Source organism: Myotis davidii, unplaced genomic scaffold, assembly GCF_000327345.1.
Source record: "Myotis davidii unplaced genomic scaffold, ASM32734v1 scaffold461, whole genome shotgun sequence".
Lineage (NCBI taxonomy): Eukaryota > Metazoa > Chordata > Mammalia > Chiroptera > Vespertilionidae > Myotis > Myotis davidii.
Genome location: NW_006295825.1, coordinates 1,632,818 through 1,650,867, shown reverse-complemented (window position 1 = coordinate 1,650,867; position 18,050 = coordinate 1,632,818). Strand labels below are relative to the sequence as shown.

General features: G+C 50.8%; 1 protein-coding gene across 1 annotated transcript in view; it reads right to left on the bottom strand.

The window, feature by feature from the left end:
* Window positions 1–18,050, bottom strand: part of IGDCC3 (immunoglobulin superfamily, DCC subclass, member 3) — a 48,523-nt gene that overhangs the window by 24,416 nt on the left and 6,057 nt on the right. Inside the window, exons 2-3 of the mRNA XM_006770825.2 lie at window positions 17,793–17,856; window positions 16,024–16,329 (exon numbers count right to left, since the gene is read on the bottom strand). Of these exons, the coding sequence (XP_006770888.1) occupies window positions 16,024–16,329; window positions 17,793–17,856 (370 nt within the window). The remainder of the gene's footprint in view (window positions 1–16,023; window positions 16,330–17,792; window positions 17,857–18,050) is intronic.

Here is an 18,050-nt window from a genome sequence, read left to right as displayed (position 1 = left end):
AGTTATTAATATGTGACAAAGTTTTCATGTACCTTAAGTAGAAATTTTTCCTTCATGAGAGAGAAAGCAAACACTTGAGGCATTCTAGAGCCTATTGGAATGATCTGAAGCCAATTCTAGGTCAAGAAAACATTTCTTAAAATTCAAACCCTGGGAAGGTAGTCAAATATGTTAGACTAAAAGATTATGTATTATTATTATTATTAAACAGTATTAAGTATATATATATATATATATAAATCCTTATATATATATATCCTTATATATATATAAGGATAGGTACGAAGTAACAGCCTAGAACCCAGACCTAAAGAAAACCACAGTGCAGACGGACAAGCTGATTCTCCGTGCTATGTCAGGCTGCCTCCTCTTCACCATCACCACCACACAAGGTCGGCTTTCCTTTGGGGAGGGGGAAGAGAAGATGACATCCTTCAAGATAGGAAGGGTCTTATTTTGCTATTCCTCAGAGTACTGAGTTCAGAGGAAGGTAGGTACAAGATAGATGATCTTGGAAGATGGTGGATTTGAGAACGGACCTGCTTTAGTATCCCTTAGTTCCACATGTCCTTTTCCTGGAAGGACATACTTTCCAATCACGTCTGATGGCCCTTGGACTACTTCTGCCTAAAGGAAGAATGTAATATCTATGGTTCAATGTTCTATTGGGCTCATCAAATGGTACAAAGGTCTGGTATGTTGCTCCAATCAACAGTGGGGCTGAAACAGTAACCCTTAGTTACACCACACATTTGATGCAAATCACGGAGCAGTTTTTAAGGCTACAATCTTTTTTTAAAACAAAAATATGTTTTTATTGATTTCAGAGAGGAAGGGAGAGGGAGAGAGAGATAGAAACATCAATGATGAGAAAGAATCATGGGTCGGCTGCCTCCTGTACACCCCACACTGGGGATTGAGCCTGCAACCCAGGCGTGTGCCCTGAATGGGAATCGAACCTGGGACCAAGCCTTTCTTCAGTCTGCAGGCTAATGCTCTATCCGCTGAGCCAAACTAGCCAGGGCGCTACAATCTTGTCTAATGCCCATGTCATCACAGCTAGATTATAAACCCTTTGTGGGCCACTCACAGCCAAACTCATAAACAGGACCATCCACCTATCCATCCATTCATCCATTTATTTGAGCATAAAATTAAAGAATGGACAATATTGAGACTGAGTAACCAGCAGCCAAAATTGTTCCTTGCTGTGACCAACCAACCATATTTAACATTACCAAGCACTAGTTGTAACAGTAACACATGAGAAGCATGATTTTATTTTTATTTTTAAAATATTTTTTATTGGTTTCAGAGAGGAAGGGAGAGGGAGAGAGATAGAAACATCAATGATGAGAATCACTGATTAACTGCCTGCTGCACGCCCTGCCGCCAAAATTGTTCCTTGCTGTGACCAACCAACCATATTTAACATTACCAAGCACTAGTTGTAACAGTAACACATGAGAAGCATGATTTTATTTTTATTTTTAAAATATTTTTTATTGGTTTCAGAGAGGAAGGGAGAGGGAGAGAGATAGAAACATCAATGATGAGAATCATTGATTAACTGCCTGCTGCACGCCCCGCACTGGGGATTGAGTCCGAAACCCAGGCATGTACCCTGACTGGGAATCCAATGATGACCTCCCGGTTCATAGGTTGGAGTTCAACCACTGAGCCATGCCAGCTGGGCGAGAAGCATGATTTTTTTTTTTTAAATATATTTTATTGATTTTTTACAGAGAGGAAGGGAGAGAGATAGAGAGTTAGAAACATCGATGAGAGAGAAACACCGATCAGCTGCCTCCTGCACATCCCCCACTGGGGAAGTGCCCGCAACCCAGGTACATGCCCTTGACCGGAATCGAACCCAGGACCCTTTAATCCGCAGGCCGACGCTCTATCCACCGAGCCAAACCGGTTTCGGTGAGAAGCATGATTTTAAAGAAGAGAAAGATTTAAGTACAGCTCATTGTTTTTCTGGCCCATTCCTCAATCAACTCTGGCCATAACTTCAGATGTGACCCATAATGTTTTTCTTTATAGTTTTCCTAAATCTGCATCTTAGAGTCATATTTTTTTCTGCCTAGGGCTCTAGAACCTTAAGCTCACTTGGCGTCATAGCACCTGATGCTGCAGCACTCCTCTGCTTAGCCAGTCAGCCTAGTTCTGCGTGGGTGGTTGGTTACAGAGCTCCAAGGCAAAACAGTAAGATAGGCCATGACCTGCTGTGGATGGGGTAGATATGGAGACCTGGAGCTCCAACAATCTAACCTTCCTTCCATCACCCCCGTCTCCACACCCTACGCCCCCTCCAAAGGCCCAAGGACTATAAAGAATGATGCCTAAAGTCCCCTGTTCTAGAGGGAAAAAAAAGATTTATCCAAAGATCCTACAACTCGATAGCAGATCAAAGGTCATGTTAACGCTATAATGACCATTAGTTTCAGTTCACAAGACTAACATGATGATTCAAACAGGAACTACAAATATAATTGTTACTATATATTACTATATGTGTGTCTTTACAGTTTGCCCGGAATTCAGCAAGAGTGCCTGAATGTCTAATCCCCAGATAAATTATACTTTGGAAGATGATCCACGATTCAAAAAGCAAGAGTTGCCTCCAGGCCCTAATTAGAGACTCAATACTTTCAACTGAAAAAGTGCTTTAAAAGGAAGCCTGTTTCCTTGCACATCTCTTCTTTCTTCATACCCACGACCATAAGTAACTTAAAATAATGCTCTGTGGGTGAGTATTCTGATAGGAAAATAATGAGTATAATAATGAGAATCTGTTTTTTTCTTCTCTCCCCTTATCCATTTCCACAGCAATCTGCATTCACAGAATGCTTCGTTATCACCGTCATGACTTTTCAAGGTAATAGGAAGGTAGGCATGTACAATGCAGGCCTAGTCTTCTCAAAGAGGATGCATGAGAAGCTGGAGGGCAGAGGGATGCTTCTCAGCATGGAACCTGGCCTGTTAGATCTTTTGGGGATGAGGCCAGTGGTCTGGCGTCCTGGGACTTTCTCCAGCTTGCCTGGGAGGGTGTGCCACTCTGAGGTGACTGAGTGCTAGTGGCCACCTCTCTGGGGTAGCAAGACTGAATTCTGAACTCACCAGGCCAAGTCCTTCTCACTCAGCCCTAAGCTGGGGCACCTTCAGCTCAGTCTAATCCCTCCCCTCCCCCAAGTGGCCAGTGGTGGGGCCTTGGAAGAAGGCCATTTCAAGGGAACAGAATAGGGAGATAGGGGTGCCTTTTAAGACCAGAAGACGGTGGGGTAGGAGACTCAGGGCACAGTTAGATGCAGACATGCCACTCTCAGCTCCTGACATAGAGACTCAGAAGCCTTAGAGAATGGCTTAGGTGAAACCATCCCAGTAGTCCCTTGGGGAGTAATACCTGACTCAGCTTTATCAGCCCTCCCTCACCCCTACCCTAGGCTGTTTAGCTCCAAAGGGTGATGGACCCAAAGCAGGCAGGACGTGTTCCTACCCTTCCATTTAACACACCACGGCTCCTTGTTCTCTCACCCTCTCCAGGTACGGACTTTTGGGCACTGAAGATGGATTTTTGGGCACTGAGGATGCAGAGAAACCAGCCCCTCCCTTCAAGGAGTTTGCAAACCAGTGAGAGGGACAAGCTATATACTCTCTGTCTCAGAATAGACTGAGTCTTCTGACCCTGTACCCCCCAAAAAGCAAAGCTGGGCACACCACCCAATGCATCTTTCTTGAATTGACATAATAAAAGCTACATCACTTTATTTCAGGAAAGCCTTGATCCTATCCATATCACCGTTAGCAGCTTGCTTGTAATTACTTTGATTTTGTCACAGTTTGATGAGAAAATGACTGATTTGAGAAGCAAAATCAGAAGCACAGGAGGACAGAAATATCAAAGAGGCTCAATCTTGAGACTTTCTATGTAATATTATTGGTAACCTGACATAATAGAAGGAAGAATATTCTAATCCAATCTGCAAATGAGCTAAATTAGACAGGGCTTCTAAAGGTTTGGAACACAAATTAAAGATACCTCCAAAAGCTGGGGTGAATGAAGGGCATTGTTACAGAGAGCGGGTAGCAGGTGACATTCCATACAAGCCAGGATATAAGAAGCAAAACAAAAATAACCCCTAAGGGGATGAAGATAGCAGAAAAGGACCCAAGAATTGTTTACCACAAGCCAAATACTGGGTTTCAATTCTCTGCGGTCCTGGCTCTGAAGTTAGAGCCCACATCTCACGTGGCCAATCAGCGTGCTGGGAAGAGCATCTGGACCTTTCTGTCCCAGCGCTTCCCAACATGCTGATTGTTCACCCGGGACTTGGGCAGGGCCCTCTCTCTGGGCCTCAGCTTCCACAGCAGGGAGATGAGAAACATGGGCAGGAGGCTGGGGGAGAGGAGAGAGTAGGGCCACCAAAACCTAAAAAGCTTTAGCCCCTCCTCAGTCCTGTCTGCCCCGGGGTGGGAGCACTCCCAAGCACTGATGGAGAGACCAGCACCCATCCCTGTGTTGATCGAGTCTGCTCTTCTAGAATGGCTCTGGGACCCGCTCTGCTTCTGGGCCGGCTCTGTTGGAAGGTCTGCCCACAAACTTTTGTCTGGCTGTGGCCCCTTGTCAGAAATCCATGGCCTACACCCCAAGCCAATAATGAGAAAGTGGGCTGGGAACCCGAGACCTCGACTCCCCGGCTTCATTTCACCCGCTGGGACCAGCAGCTCCAGGCTCCCGGTTGGTGGGGGCGAGCTCCTGGGCTCCCAAATGAAAAAGTCTCTTCCACGCTGGCCAGCGCATCCCGGGAAGTAGTGACCTCGAGATACCAGGCCGAGGGGGCCAGGAAGCAAGGGCGCACGGCATTCACAGATAAGGTCTACCCACACACAGGTCCGCACGCGCACACGGACGTGCTCCACGGATGGCAGAGCGCGGTTACTTGACAGCCCGGCGACTACGGGGCGCAGGGTTAATTGGATGCACATTGCTTCTGCGGCGCTCTGGGCGGGAAGCGGCCGCTTTGTGCTGGGGGCCCGGGTCGTTTTCAGGGCCCGGATCCTCCGGGGCCACTCGTCTCTCTCTCCCTCTCTCTGCCGCGCTCGGCCCCCAGGCGGAGAGCGAGTCCCTGCGCGGGGACGGGCTTCGCAGGCGACCCGGCTCCGGGAGCGCACACAGGACCGAGAGCAGAACGCAGAACTGCGCGGGGACACGGCCCGTGAGCCCCGAGGGCCCGCCGGTCGCTTTGGACGCGAGCGCAGGCGGGAGCCAGGAGGGCAGCCACCGAGTGGGGGCAGCAAACGACGGTGAGACTGACGAGAGCTTTTCCTGCAAAACTTTGATCTTGACATTTAAAAAAGGAGGAGGCCCCGCTCAGCGCGCCGGGAGAGCCCCAGACGAGAGGGATGGAGGGAGATGGAGGAGAGAGCTGGAGCGAGCCTGGAGAGAGGCGGGGAGGGGAGAGGCGGGGAGGGGAGAGACTGGGAGGAGGAACCGTGCTCAAAAGGAAAACCAGCCAGTGTCTCCGAATTTTAGAAGTGGGAAGGGGCTTTAGGAATTTTTTAATCTGGCCCTCTCCACACCACCTGCCACCTCTGAGGAAACTAGTCACTAAGGGATGAGTTGACTATTTGCATGTTAAAAGCATCTTCTTGCTGAAGTGGGAGCCTGGGAGGGCAGAGAGGTAAGCATGCTCCTCTCATGACCCTCAATCAATAATCGTGAGACTAGAGGAGGGGTCCCCTCCAAGGCTGGCACCTCCGGGACTGGGCGCTCTCCCCGCCTCTCAGCCCTGCTGAAACAGAAACTAAGGGTGCCTCCATTGGTGGATGGGTAGCAGGACCCTACTCACCCTCTTCCCTTCGAAAGACAGGCGGATTGTACTCTCACTCCCATTTCCCACAAAGACAAACTGAGGCCTAGCACTTTAAGGGAAGAAGGAAGCTTGAACCCAGAGCCAGCCCACAATGCAAGTCTATGTGCATCTCAGCCAGCTTCCAGCTCCTTGAGGGTGTCTGTAGTCCCCCATGGTCCCAGCAAGAGCACTGGGCTTTCATTACTAGTAGGGTTTGGGGATAAATTCTAGGTTGTCCTTGATTTCTCCCCACAAAAGTGCATAGTGTATTTGCAGGACACAAGCCCAGGTGGGAAGGGGCTAGTTTGGGAGGGGGGCACGGAGGGGTGCCCATGGCAGGCAGGGCCACAGGCTGGGGCTCATGCTCCAGGAATTATTAGCCCCCTAAACCAAGGGCCTTCAGGTTAGGGGTGGAAGTTGGAACCAAGACCCTCACCACAGGTCAGGCTGTGGAGAAGAGAGTGTGAGAGCACGGGTACCAGGGCTGCTGCAGGCTCCTGGGGGCCTGGTTTGGTGCTCCTGAGAAGTGAGAGCCCCTTTCCTGGTTCTCACCTCAGAGGCCCAATGCCTGGCCTGTTCCAGAGACCCACAAAGGTCCCCACTCCTCCTGCCAATAAGGACCCCAGCACCACGCCTGGGACTGCCCCTCCCTGCTGTGCTGCTCAGGTTACTGTGCAGCCTTTGTCCAACCCACTGTTCAGGGGGCCAAGAGGGCAGGGGACCCTCAGGTTGGGATGGGGGCAGAATCTCTCAGCCACCACAGCAGGTAGGGACTGTGGCCTGGAGTGGGGTTGGGGAGTAGGGGCACGTGACTCCCAGAGGCCTTACGCCACCTTGCCTAGGCGAAGGGACAGCACAAGGACAATCAGCGGCCTTGCTCTTCCAGCCTGATTATGGCTTGTCCCTACCCGCCCCGCCCCCAACAGGACCCCTGGCGAGAAGGATCCTTCTCAAACCATACCAGTTCCTCTCCTGTGATTTGTTCTGAATTTTCAAACAAAGAGTAATTACGACAGATGTGGTGCAATCAGCATCATTATTCAGGGAAACAAGAAAGGGAAAGGGAGCTGAGGAGGCCCCAGGGGGAGGGTAACTTGTCTTCCCTCTGTGGGAAGAAGCAACTCCCGCCTCCACCTCCAGCAGCCCCAGCACCCTCCTAATTTCCTCTCCTGGCAGCCAGCTCTGCCCCAGCCAGCCCTGTCCAAACTCACAGCTAGGGTAAGACCCTCTGTGCAGAGCAGAGCACCCCAGCCTAGTTGGCTCTTCAGACTCCCCAAGAGCCTCCAGCAGTGCCTGGGGACGGTGGGGGTAGGAGGGGGGCCATAGCCCTCCCTGGCCCACCCAGAAGCGGCTCCCATGCTGGCAAGGCTTCTAAGCTGTCCTCTACTCCCAATACTCCCGCACCCCACCCTGCTCACGACCAGGTACCTGCCTCTATTTCTGAGGCATTAATACCGATTATGTTCTCAAGGGACTCTAGCCCCCTCTAAGGATTCAGGCCATTGAATCTTGGGTCAGGCAGACCTGGATTTAAATCCCCGCTTACCTACATACTGTGTACCTTTGGGCAAGTTAATTAACCATTCTGGGCTTCTGTTTACTCATCTGTAAAAGAGGACTAGTAATACCCATTAGTGGAATTGTTATGGGAATTAAATTAATACTTGAAGGGCTTAAGACAGTGCAGCTCCATAATACTAGGACTGCTTCTACAACTACTAGGTACTTCACCACCAGAACCACTCAGCTCAGCATACAGTGTGTGTGGGAAACTCAGAGGCCCTCTGTAATACTAATATGCCATGAATGTCAGGAGACCCCACCCAAGGTTTGCTGGTTAACATTCGAATCCAGAACCACAACCACCAACAAAGCCTGGGGCACATCAGGACTTAATAAAAAGAGAAATATGCCTGCCAGTCTGCCCTGGGGAGACATACGAAGATCCCCTTTTTTTCAACCAGAGCGAAGTGAGACACTGGGGAAGGCAGAGGCTCACTTACCTCCCCGGGCTGGAGGGCCAGCCTTGCTTGGGCAGGTTACCTCCTCGGGGCCTCAGTTTTTAAGTCTGTAAAATGAGAAGATTGGACCAGAAGAGCTACAAAGTTTCTCCCGCAATTCTGGATGCCTGGGAGCTGACCTGAAGGCTGGGAAGACCTCAAAGATCCGACACGGGCTAGAAATTTTAGGATACTTTTGCTGCAGCCTGCAACTCAGTGACAGGACTAGAATTTGGTTCTCTTTCCTGGTGGTCTGCCCCCTCCTCTTCATTTAGGTGGTCTGGTCTCCATCTGCCCACCCCAAGTCCCTAGGGCCTCTTGCTTGTCCCCCCTCACATTCCACTGGCCTTGGGGGCAGCAGCCAGACCAGAAAGTCCAGTTCCTGCCCATTATCACTGTTCACATCTGCACTGCAACCCAACACCAGCATTCCAGAGAGCTGCCCCCACCACCCACTGTGGTCAGTGTCCAGGCTCAGAGACAGGCCCCAAGCAGGGGCCAGGGTTCTCAGATTCCTCCCAGTGAAGGTCTGCCCCTGGGGAGGCTCTGACTTGCTGGGGAAGCCAGGGACCCTTTCCTTTGGGTCCTCTTTGGACCTGACCCTCACCGTCTGTCTTCTTCCTATCTCTTTGTTTTGTGCTGAGGTCTGAGCTCACCTACTTTGCCCCTGAAATAGGAAGATCTCCCTCCAAGCACAGCAGAGGATGGTGAACACAGAAACCACCCCAAATGGAGGAAGAGGTGGGAGGAAGGACAGGGCAATAGAAAGAAAGGAGCTAGAGAGGGGAAGGGGAAACTAGGGATGAGGGATGATAAAGACAAAGACCTTAGTCATGGCCTCGCAGGAAGGCAGAGATGAGGAGCAGTATATGTAGGAGTATCAAACAGCAGAGAGACCAAGATCCAGAGAAGAGATGGAGAAGGGTGAGTGGGAGGGAGAAGCGGATGTGAGCCCTTTGCATCAAATTTTGCTACCCTCTGCCTGAATCAGGTGGCTTGGCTGGCCTGTATTAAGTCCACGCTCCCCACCCCACCCCTTCATTTCCCTGTGATCTGGCCAGGAGCCCAGCCTGCTTGCCCCTCTTCAGGCCTTTGTTCCACCCCGGGCCTTCCCACCAGTTCTGCCCACCCTAGCTCTCCAGCCTGGCCACAAAGCTCAAGGGAAAAGGGATTCCCACAAGAAGACTCTTCAAGGAGAGCTGGACCCAATCTTGGGCCCCATGCACATCCCTTAGGCATGCGCCTATATGCTCAGGTACCCACTCAGGTACACATGGCAATAAAGCTCAAGGGAAAAGGGATTCCCACAAGAAGATTCTTCAAGGAGAGCTGGACCCCAATCTTGGGCTCCATGCACATCCTTTAGACATGCGCCTATATACTCAGGTACATATGGCAATACACAGGCATACACAGGCATACACACACACCCACACACACACACACACACACACACACAGTCTCTACATTTCTTGTTGCATCAAGGCTATGGCCAGAGAATCTTAGGCACACACACACACACACACACACACACGGTCTCTACATTTCTTGTTGCATCAAGGCTAGGGCCAGAGAATCTTAGCGGGGCATAGGTTAATTACACACGGCAGACATTTTTGGAATCACTCAGTCCAGTTTAAACAAAGACAGCAGTGAGCTGTTTGGTTTTCCATCCTGGTGCCCTTCTGTTCCATCCTGCTTTTATTGAAGGCTGTGTACAACAGCCTTCAAGCTGCTGTGAAAAGTCTCCCTCTTACACACACACACACACACACACACACACACACACGCCTGCAGGGACTCTGCAGAAGAGAGAGAAAGGCAATACAAGAAGGCCAGGAGTGAAAAAGTCCTTTCTCCCTGGGGGTGGGGAGGGGACAAGGGGTTAAGGGGGGCTGGGGGCCTGTTTCATTTGCAGGCTGCAAATGCCTCTCCTATTCACCGGCCCACATTCCCAGCCAAGGCGCCTGGCCAGGGACAATGCCGGGAACAGGAACAGAGAAGATTTGCACATTGTGTTCAAGGGGCCAGCTGGCTGCCTGGACAGTGGAGCCAAGGTGTGGGAACCAGAAGCATTCGACTTCCACACTCAAGTCCTGCGGGTGGAAGTGAGGGGAGCCCTCCCCCAGTGGGCCTGGGGATACATACAGGCCTCATCCAGCCAGGGAATAAAGTCCAAGGCAGGAGACCCCAAGACCCTGCCACAAGGGATTCCAAGCAATTTGGTCTCTGATTCACACCCCATCTGGCGAGGAAGAGAGAGTCTCAGTTCCTCTAGAGACAAACACGCAGCCGCCGCCGCCCCATGATCGTGTGTGCCCCGAGTGTGTTATATTCCCCTGCCGACCCTCCCTGTTCTCAAGCTTCTGTTCCTTTGAGCTATGCTATCGATTACGAGGCAGGGAGAGGGAGAAAGCAAGGGAGAAGCAGAGACAGAGCTTTGCACCCGGAAGGCCACATGTTCTCTAGTTTTTACCAGGCTCCACAGGCAGGGGATGTGAGAAATACGAAAGAAAGAGAAGCCCTTTAGGAGCTTAATATCTAGTTGAGGAGGCAGATGGACTATCCAGCGACCAAACAGTTACTTAACAATGCAAGCAGCCATCGCTGAAAGGTTGAGCCTGAAGGCCACAGACCACAAATACTGCCTGCCTTAGCAGGGGGCAGAAGGAATTACTCTAAGCTAAATGGTCTTTAGGGAATGACTGGGTGAGGAGGAGCAGGGGCAAAATCACACTGGGAAAAGGCCCAAAGAAGGCAGATGTGTCCCAAGCGTTGGCTGGATGACAAGGAAGCCTAACTACCTTAGGGCAGAGATGAACCTCAGTCCAACCACCCACCTTTACAATGAGAAAAGTGAAGCCCAGAGAGGGTGACTGGCTTGCCCAGAGCCACACAGGACACCTGGTGTTCAGGTAAGGATCTTTCCACGGTACCTTACAGCTTCTCAGGAGTGTCAGAAGGGGTTGGTGTGTGGAAGGCTGACTAGCAGGTAAAAGGGCCTGACCCTTACCCATTTGCACCTACCTCTGTGCCATGGCATACATATGGGTAAGCTGCCTGGCATGAGAGCAGATCTAGGCACCATCACACCAGTGACACTTCAGGACCTGATTACTGTCCTCGTGGGTAGGCAGACATGTTTGAGGGCCAGTGGGGGAGACTTCCTCGGGGCTACCTCCGCTGAGCTGCTCTTCCTGGAAGAGAGAAGAGCCTGGCTTCCACATATCAGGTCAGAGCCTACAATCTCCAGGTGACAAAGGCCTCCAGGGTGATAGCCACTTCTCCCACTGCACTGGACAGAAGCCCCCTAAGTCCAATGAGCCCCTCTACACAAGCTCTACTCCCCCACAGCTCCAGCCCATAGTTTTCCTGACCACCCCCACCCAGACCTGGTTACACACACCTATGCCCAGACTGCCCGCAGATCCACACAACCACGGATCTTGCTGCTGAAAGAGGATCTCAGACTAGTTGCTTAAACTCCCTCCCTCAGACAGGTTGAGAATGATGTGGACTTTACAGTGGGTAACTGAGGGCCTGAGAAACAGTGACTTACTGAAGTAGACACAGAGGGGACTATAACTGGACATTCTCCCTTCTCACCATACCCTACTGCCTCTTTCTAGGGGCCTGGACTCACCAGGGGTCTTGCTGGAACCACCACAACTAACAGCTTAGAACATCACCTTTCTCACCTCTAATTCCTCCCCAGAATGATAATAGTTAATCTTTAAGGAACACTTTCTATGTGCCCTGTACCTGCTAAGTTCTTTACACATATTATCCTGGTCATCCTCATAAGATCTCTCCTTGGTAAGTATTATTTCCCCATTCTAAAGATGAGGAAACTGAGACCCGTGGCCTCCTTAGCCCACCCTCTTAGCCACCGTTGGGCCTGCCCAGTTGGGATGGCTTCAGGCTGGGAGGGAGGCCATCCTGGCTTTTTGAGAACCCAGCCAGCATTGAAACGAGCTCAACCTCATCCTAAACTGGTGGTCAATACCCAGCACTAACAATAATACTTAATGAGCATTTCCTAGATGCCAGGCCTTTACAACCATCACCTCGTTTAATGCTCCCACAGTCCCGATAGGCTGATGGGGTTATGCCTGTTTTTTAAAGATGAGGGCACAGAGATCAAGAGGGTTAAGTAACTCGTGCTAAGGACACATGATCAAGGAGTGTCAGAGATGGGGTTCAAACCCACCTTGCTCTGGCCCTGAAGCCATGTGCTTCTGACTTCACTGTGCTGCCTAGAGACCCCCGACCAGTGCTTACGACACAGGAGCGGGTTCTCCTCCAGCACCTGGGGACCAGCAGCGTCAGCATCCCCTGGGCTTCTGTTAGACATGCAGAACCCCCCTTGGCCTAGACCCGTGGCCGGCAAACTGCAGTTCGCGAGCCACATGCGGCTCTTTGGCTCCTAAGCCTTAGGAGTACCCTAATTAAGTTAATAACAATGTACCTACCTAGATAGTTTAAGTGTAAAAAATTTGGCTCTCAAAAGAAATTTCAATCGTTGTACTGTTGATATTTTGGCTCTGTTGACTAATGAGTTTGCCGACCACTGGCCTAGACCTACTGATTCAAAATCTGAATTGTATCAAGATCCCCAGGTAATTCACAGGCACAATAAAGTTTGGGAAAGTCCTGCTCTAGGTCCCATAGCTCTTCACTCCAGTTCCCCCAGGGGCCTGACACCAAGAACTGAGGCCCGGAAGTGAAGGGCAGAAACTGAGGGCTCCTGCCCGAGGGGAGCAGGGGAGCTGGGAGAGGATCCCCCATTTATTACCCCTCCTGTAGGTAGCCATCCCTCTTTGAGTCATCGAGGCAACAGAACTCAACGGGTATGAGTCAATGCACATGTTTCCCTGGTCAGGTGACCCCTGCGCCCTCTCTGGACCCCTCCAGAGGGATGGCGGAGGGCCTCACAGGGTCTCACAGCCCAGCTCCAGCCAGTACCCAAAGGCTTGGGAGAACCCCAGGCCCCTCAGGAAGGGGTTAAAAAGGAACAAGTCACACTCGGGCTCCAATAATTCCACTCCCTGATAGGAGTGCTCCCTGCCCGAATCCCAGTGAGGGAGGACGCTGGAGGCTGGGAGCAGACTTGGGCAGTTTGCTTGTGTTCCCATGTCAGCGCAGCTGCCCTTAAATGAAGATGAAAGTACTGGCTCCCACTACTGAGCACCCTTCTACGTGCCAGACAAAGTGTGGGGTGTGCCAGTCCCCACAACCATCTCACAGAGTAGGGTGTACATTTTACGGGTGCGGAAACTGGGCCTGGAGAGACTGACCTGTCCAGGGGTTCCCTCTTAACAAGTGTCTCAATGTTCAACCCCCAAACAATAAGCACATGGAACAGCAAGGCGGAGAGAACAGACATGCCAGGACCCTGACCCACTCCACCCTAAAAGGGAGATACCTGGAGCTGAAGCCCCGGAGGAATCAGCCTGTAGTTCAGCCCACTCTGGTCAGGCCAACTTTCAAAGCAGCGTCTGAGCCCACTGGGATGGGAGGGGGGTATTCCCAGGGGTCAGCCCGGATGTCTCAGCACACCTGCCCACATGGACCTGGGCCCCATCTGCTTCACTGGGTTAGTCCTCTGGGTCAGTGGTCGGCAAACTGCGGCCCCTTGAGTGTGACTCTTCCACAAAATACCACATGCGGGCGCGCACATACAGTGCGATTGAAACTTCATGGCCACACTCAAGGGGCCAAAGAGCTGCATGTGGCTCACGAGCCACAGTCTGCCAACCACTGCTCTGGGTGGACTGTGTGTCTGTAAGGGGTGCTTAGCATGCACTCCCTGTCAGTCCCTGTGAAGTAGGCAGAAGTGGGGCTTCAGAGGTCTCCTCACACCTTTTCAGCACAGCACCCTCCCAGGCCGCACCACATCTGTAGTGCCTGCAGGTATATGGGCAGGGAGTTATTCCCAAAGGAGGAAACCGAGGCAGCTAAGCAGCTCTGGAGGTTTCTAGGGACATCCGCCTGTGGAATGAGAAAAGGGGATCCAGCCACTGCTTGCTTGATATCCAAGCCTTCTCCAACGGGGCCACCGGCCTTGTGGGGGGAGAGAGGCCATATCAGACTGCCAGTGTTTGGGGGCAACACCCCCCAGCTTTCCCCGGACCCCAAAGGCTTAACGAAGGTGACCTCACCCACCACTGCTTCCCCCAGCCAGAACCCACAGTGCAGTTTTTTATACTGTTAGGCATTTAAGGAAACCAAACATCTTGAAAGTATTACCATTTATAGAAAAACACATTTACAATTAACTATATAGAAACACCTGGGATTTATCTCCCAGATGCAGAGGTCATCAATCCCTCGGCATTGACGCAGGTCAGGGAGCGTGGCCTGAAAAGTCTCATTTCTCCCATCCACAAGCTTCCTCCAGTCCCTACCCTCTGCCCATGCTTCTCTTCCTCACACCCAGCCATCTGCTCAGAGGGTACACCAGCCTTCCCCTACACTGCCAGGAGGGCCAGGGCATGAGGGTCGCCGAGCTAGAAGTGATTCAGCCTCAAGGTCCAGAGCTGCCTCCCAGAGAGCTCCATATGGGGGCCTGGATCAGCCTTCCTTAGAACAAAGGGACATCTTAAACTCAACCAGAGGGCTCCTGCCTCAGAACGATTCATCACTCACCAGCCGTTCAGAGCAACTGTGCAAATGCCCTCAGAGCCAGGAAGAAAGTTGTCAGCGATCCGACAGAAAGAGGCAGCATGCCATAGGAGTTAAGTGGAGGGTGTAGCGTTCAGACGGCCTAGACTGCAGTCCTGGCTTCTCTGCTTACCAGAATGGCCCCAAATGCCCCTAAGTGTCCGTTTTCTCACCTGTGAAAGGGGGATGAGAACGGCCAGTCTTCCTGGGTCTTTGTGATGGCGAAGTGAGATAATTCACGTAAAGCACTCAGGGTGCCCCTCATGCAGCAAGTGCTTAATAAGTATCAGCTGGAATTACTGTCGACCAATTAAAGCACCCTCTTTAAGGGAACCCTCTCCCAGAGAAGTACAGAGCTATGAGATGGAGAACATATACACCTGCCAGAACTTCTGTTGTTTCTCAAGAGCAGTGTTCCAACCATGGCTCCCCCACCCAATAGCCTGCCATCTCCCCAAGATAGATAATTTTGGTTTATGCAACACACTACCACAAGTGTTCACAGGCTACACTCAACAACAACAGAATTGTGCAGAACAGGGCAGTAACACACAGCTATCCTTCCATCACACCATCAGCTCCAGCAAAGCACAATTCTACAGCTAAAGCCCCTTGCTTGGCATTTTCTCTCCTATTCAAAAGAGCACAGCAGGTATCAATTCACCACAACATACACTTTAAGTATCTTATGGTTTTATTGTCAAGTATACCTCAATAAAACTGAAATTTTAAAAAAGCACATCAGCATGAAGGTGAGTGGGAGAAATGTTAATACCATTATTGCAAGAACTCCAAAATCATTTTACCATATTTTTTGTAAAGCAAATTGTTGACAAGCTTCAGAATGTCATTACTGGTATAGTGAGATTTATCCTACCCAACAGGCTGAAAGTCAGCACATAATTAAAAATTCCACCCTCGCCTGCTTTGCTCTGTGGTTAGAGCATCGGCCCTTGAACGGAAGGGTCTCGGGTTCGATTCCAGTCAAGGGCACATACCAATCAATGTGTGTCTCTCACATCGATGTTTCTCTCTCTGTGTCTCTCCCCCTTCTTTCCACTCTCTCTAACAATCAATGGGGAAAAATATCCTCAGGTAAGAATTAACAAAAATTCCATGTAGCCAAAATGGTCCCTGCAAAAATCTCTTAAACCACCCAAAATAGGACAACTGTTTATCTTGAAACACAAGACTCATACTCAATGGATCAGGAAGCTCAAATATACAGGCATAGAGAAACTAAGACACACAAAGCTGGAGAAAGTGCTCCCTCTCTCTCCCTCTCCCCCTCCACTGTTTGGCTATATTCTTGTCAAATCACATTCTAATCAATTAAATGAGTATATGATGTAATTCCACCACCATATATTACTGCTATGCACCTCTCAACGGACCCATGCTGAGAAATTAGTCCTCTGGAAGGCTAAGATGGAACTGCTCCTCCGGCTCCCCATGCCCTTGACCCCCCAATTTGGGGGAAAAAGTAAAGGGTGTCCACTTACTTGCTGCCTGGATGCGAGCCTTCCGGCTAACGACCAGCCCAAAGCGGTTCTGGGCCACACACTCATAGTCGCCCTCGTCTGAAGGGCTGTCTCCTTGATCCAGCCGGAAGTGACGGATCATCAAGGACCCATTGGCCAGCACGGTGGAGTGAGGACTCTCCGACACCTCCACCCCATTCTTCCTCCAGGTGATTCGCACTGGAGGGGTCCCTTCTACCCTGCAGCCCAGCACTATAGGCTGCCCAGGGACTGCTACATCATCGCTTGGCTCCACAGCAAACGCCAGTTCGGCTGAGTGGTCAAGACCTGCAGGGGGCAGGGGAGAGGAGAGGGAAAGGAGAGGTCAGTGTGGAATGAGCAGACAGAGGGAAGTTCTCTGGGTCTGTCCATTCCCTCCCCATCTTTCTGTAATGCTAATAGGAATCTCTATTAATATGTAGGACTTTGTGCATTATGAAGTGTCGTTTCATGCAGTAATTTAATCAACACACAATCTCAGAAAGATCGATCTTATTTATTCTATTTCCTCTTTTACAAGGAAGCTGGAGCCAGAGATATTAAGCAACTTGCCCAGGGTCTCGCAGTTATTAGTTGCAGATTTGGGATCCCAAAGCAAGATTGATCCCAACACAGCTGCTGCCACGTCTGTGGTCAGCATGTGTAAGCACGAAGCTTCACAGACGTTCAGAGTGTGACCTTGGATAAGGTAGTCAACCTGTCCTGGTTTCCCACTCTTCATCTGTTTAAGTCAGGAACAACAATAATACAACTTGAGCTATAAGGTTACTGAATATGATTAGAAGACTTAAAGGTACTCCGAAACGTTAAAAAGTTCTAGACACAGCCCTAGCCGGTTTGGCTCAGTGAATAGAGTGTTGGCCTGCGGACCCAAGGGTCCCAGGTTCGATTCCGGTCAAGGGCACATGTCCGGGTTGCAGGCTTGGTCCAACGTGCAGGAGACAGCCAATCAACCATTCCCTCTCATCACTGATGTTTCTATCTCTCCCTTCCTCTCTGAAATAAATGTATCTTTTAAAAAACAACAAATTTCTAGACACATATAAAGTGAGATAGAAATAAACCATTGCTTCTTTTTTCTGGCAAAACCACCTGAGGTCTGATGGATGCCTGGCAGGGAGCAGAATGTGTGGGCCCAGGACCTAGAATGCACTGGGTATTCTTTTTTGTTGTTGGTTTGTTTTGGTTTTGGTTGTTGTGCTTCTGTCATAAGGAGAGAAGAGGCACACCAAACGTCAACTCAGATTTCCCAAAATTTTGGAAGGTTCCTAGAACCTTTACTCCCAGCAACAGATCCACTCCTGCAGAGAAGAGCGGAGAGCTGGAAGAAGAGGGGGAAGGAGTGTTGGGGAAGAGCATGATGGGGAAATCAGGAAAAGCCTTACAGGAAAGGCAAGCGCTCCGATCCCAGGCATGATGCCAAGTCGCCAACTTCTCCAACAAGCAACTCACCAGACCAGTTACAACTTCAGTCCAGGAGAGATGGACCCACCTACGCTGAAAGGGCAGCCCAGACCCCTCCTCACATTTCCAGAAAACTAGCGATCCCAGAGCTGCCCCTCCCCAACAGACCAGCGTCCGCCCGCCAGGGGGAGATTGGGAAGTTGGTGGAGAAAAAGGAGGGGGCGGAGGGTTGGGGTTACGGACGGTCCCCCCACACTCAGGGATATGAAATGTTTTAAGACATCTGAGGATCACATCTCTTCAAAACAATACCCATCTTTCTCATGACCTGCAGTCCCCAACCCAACCTCGGTATAGCAACGGGGGATAAAGTTTCTCATGGATGCGGACGCGATAGCCCGCTTCTCGGAGCTGAGAGGAGAGAGCACACGCCCAGATGCCCAGATGAAGGTCTGCTGAGAGCTTGGGGTGGGAGAGGAAGGGAATAGATTTGCACCCATTCCAGCCACTGCGAGAACAGGGTGGCGAGCGGGACTCCGGAGCCCGGGGACGCGGCGGCTGGGCGTGCGCACACTCCGGGGAAGGGCGGGCACGTGGGCATCCCC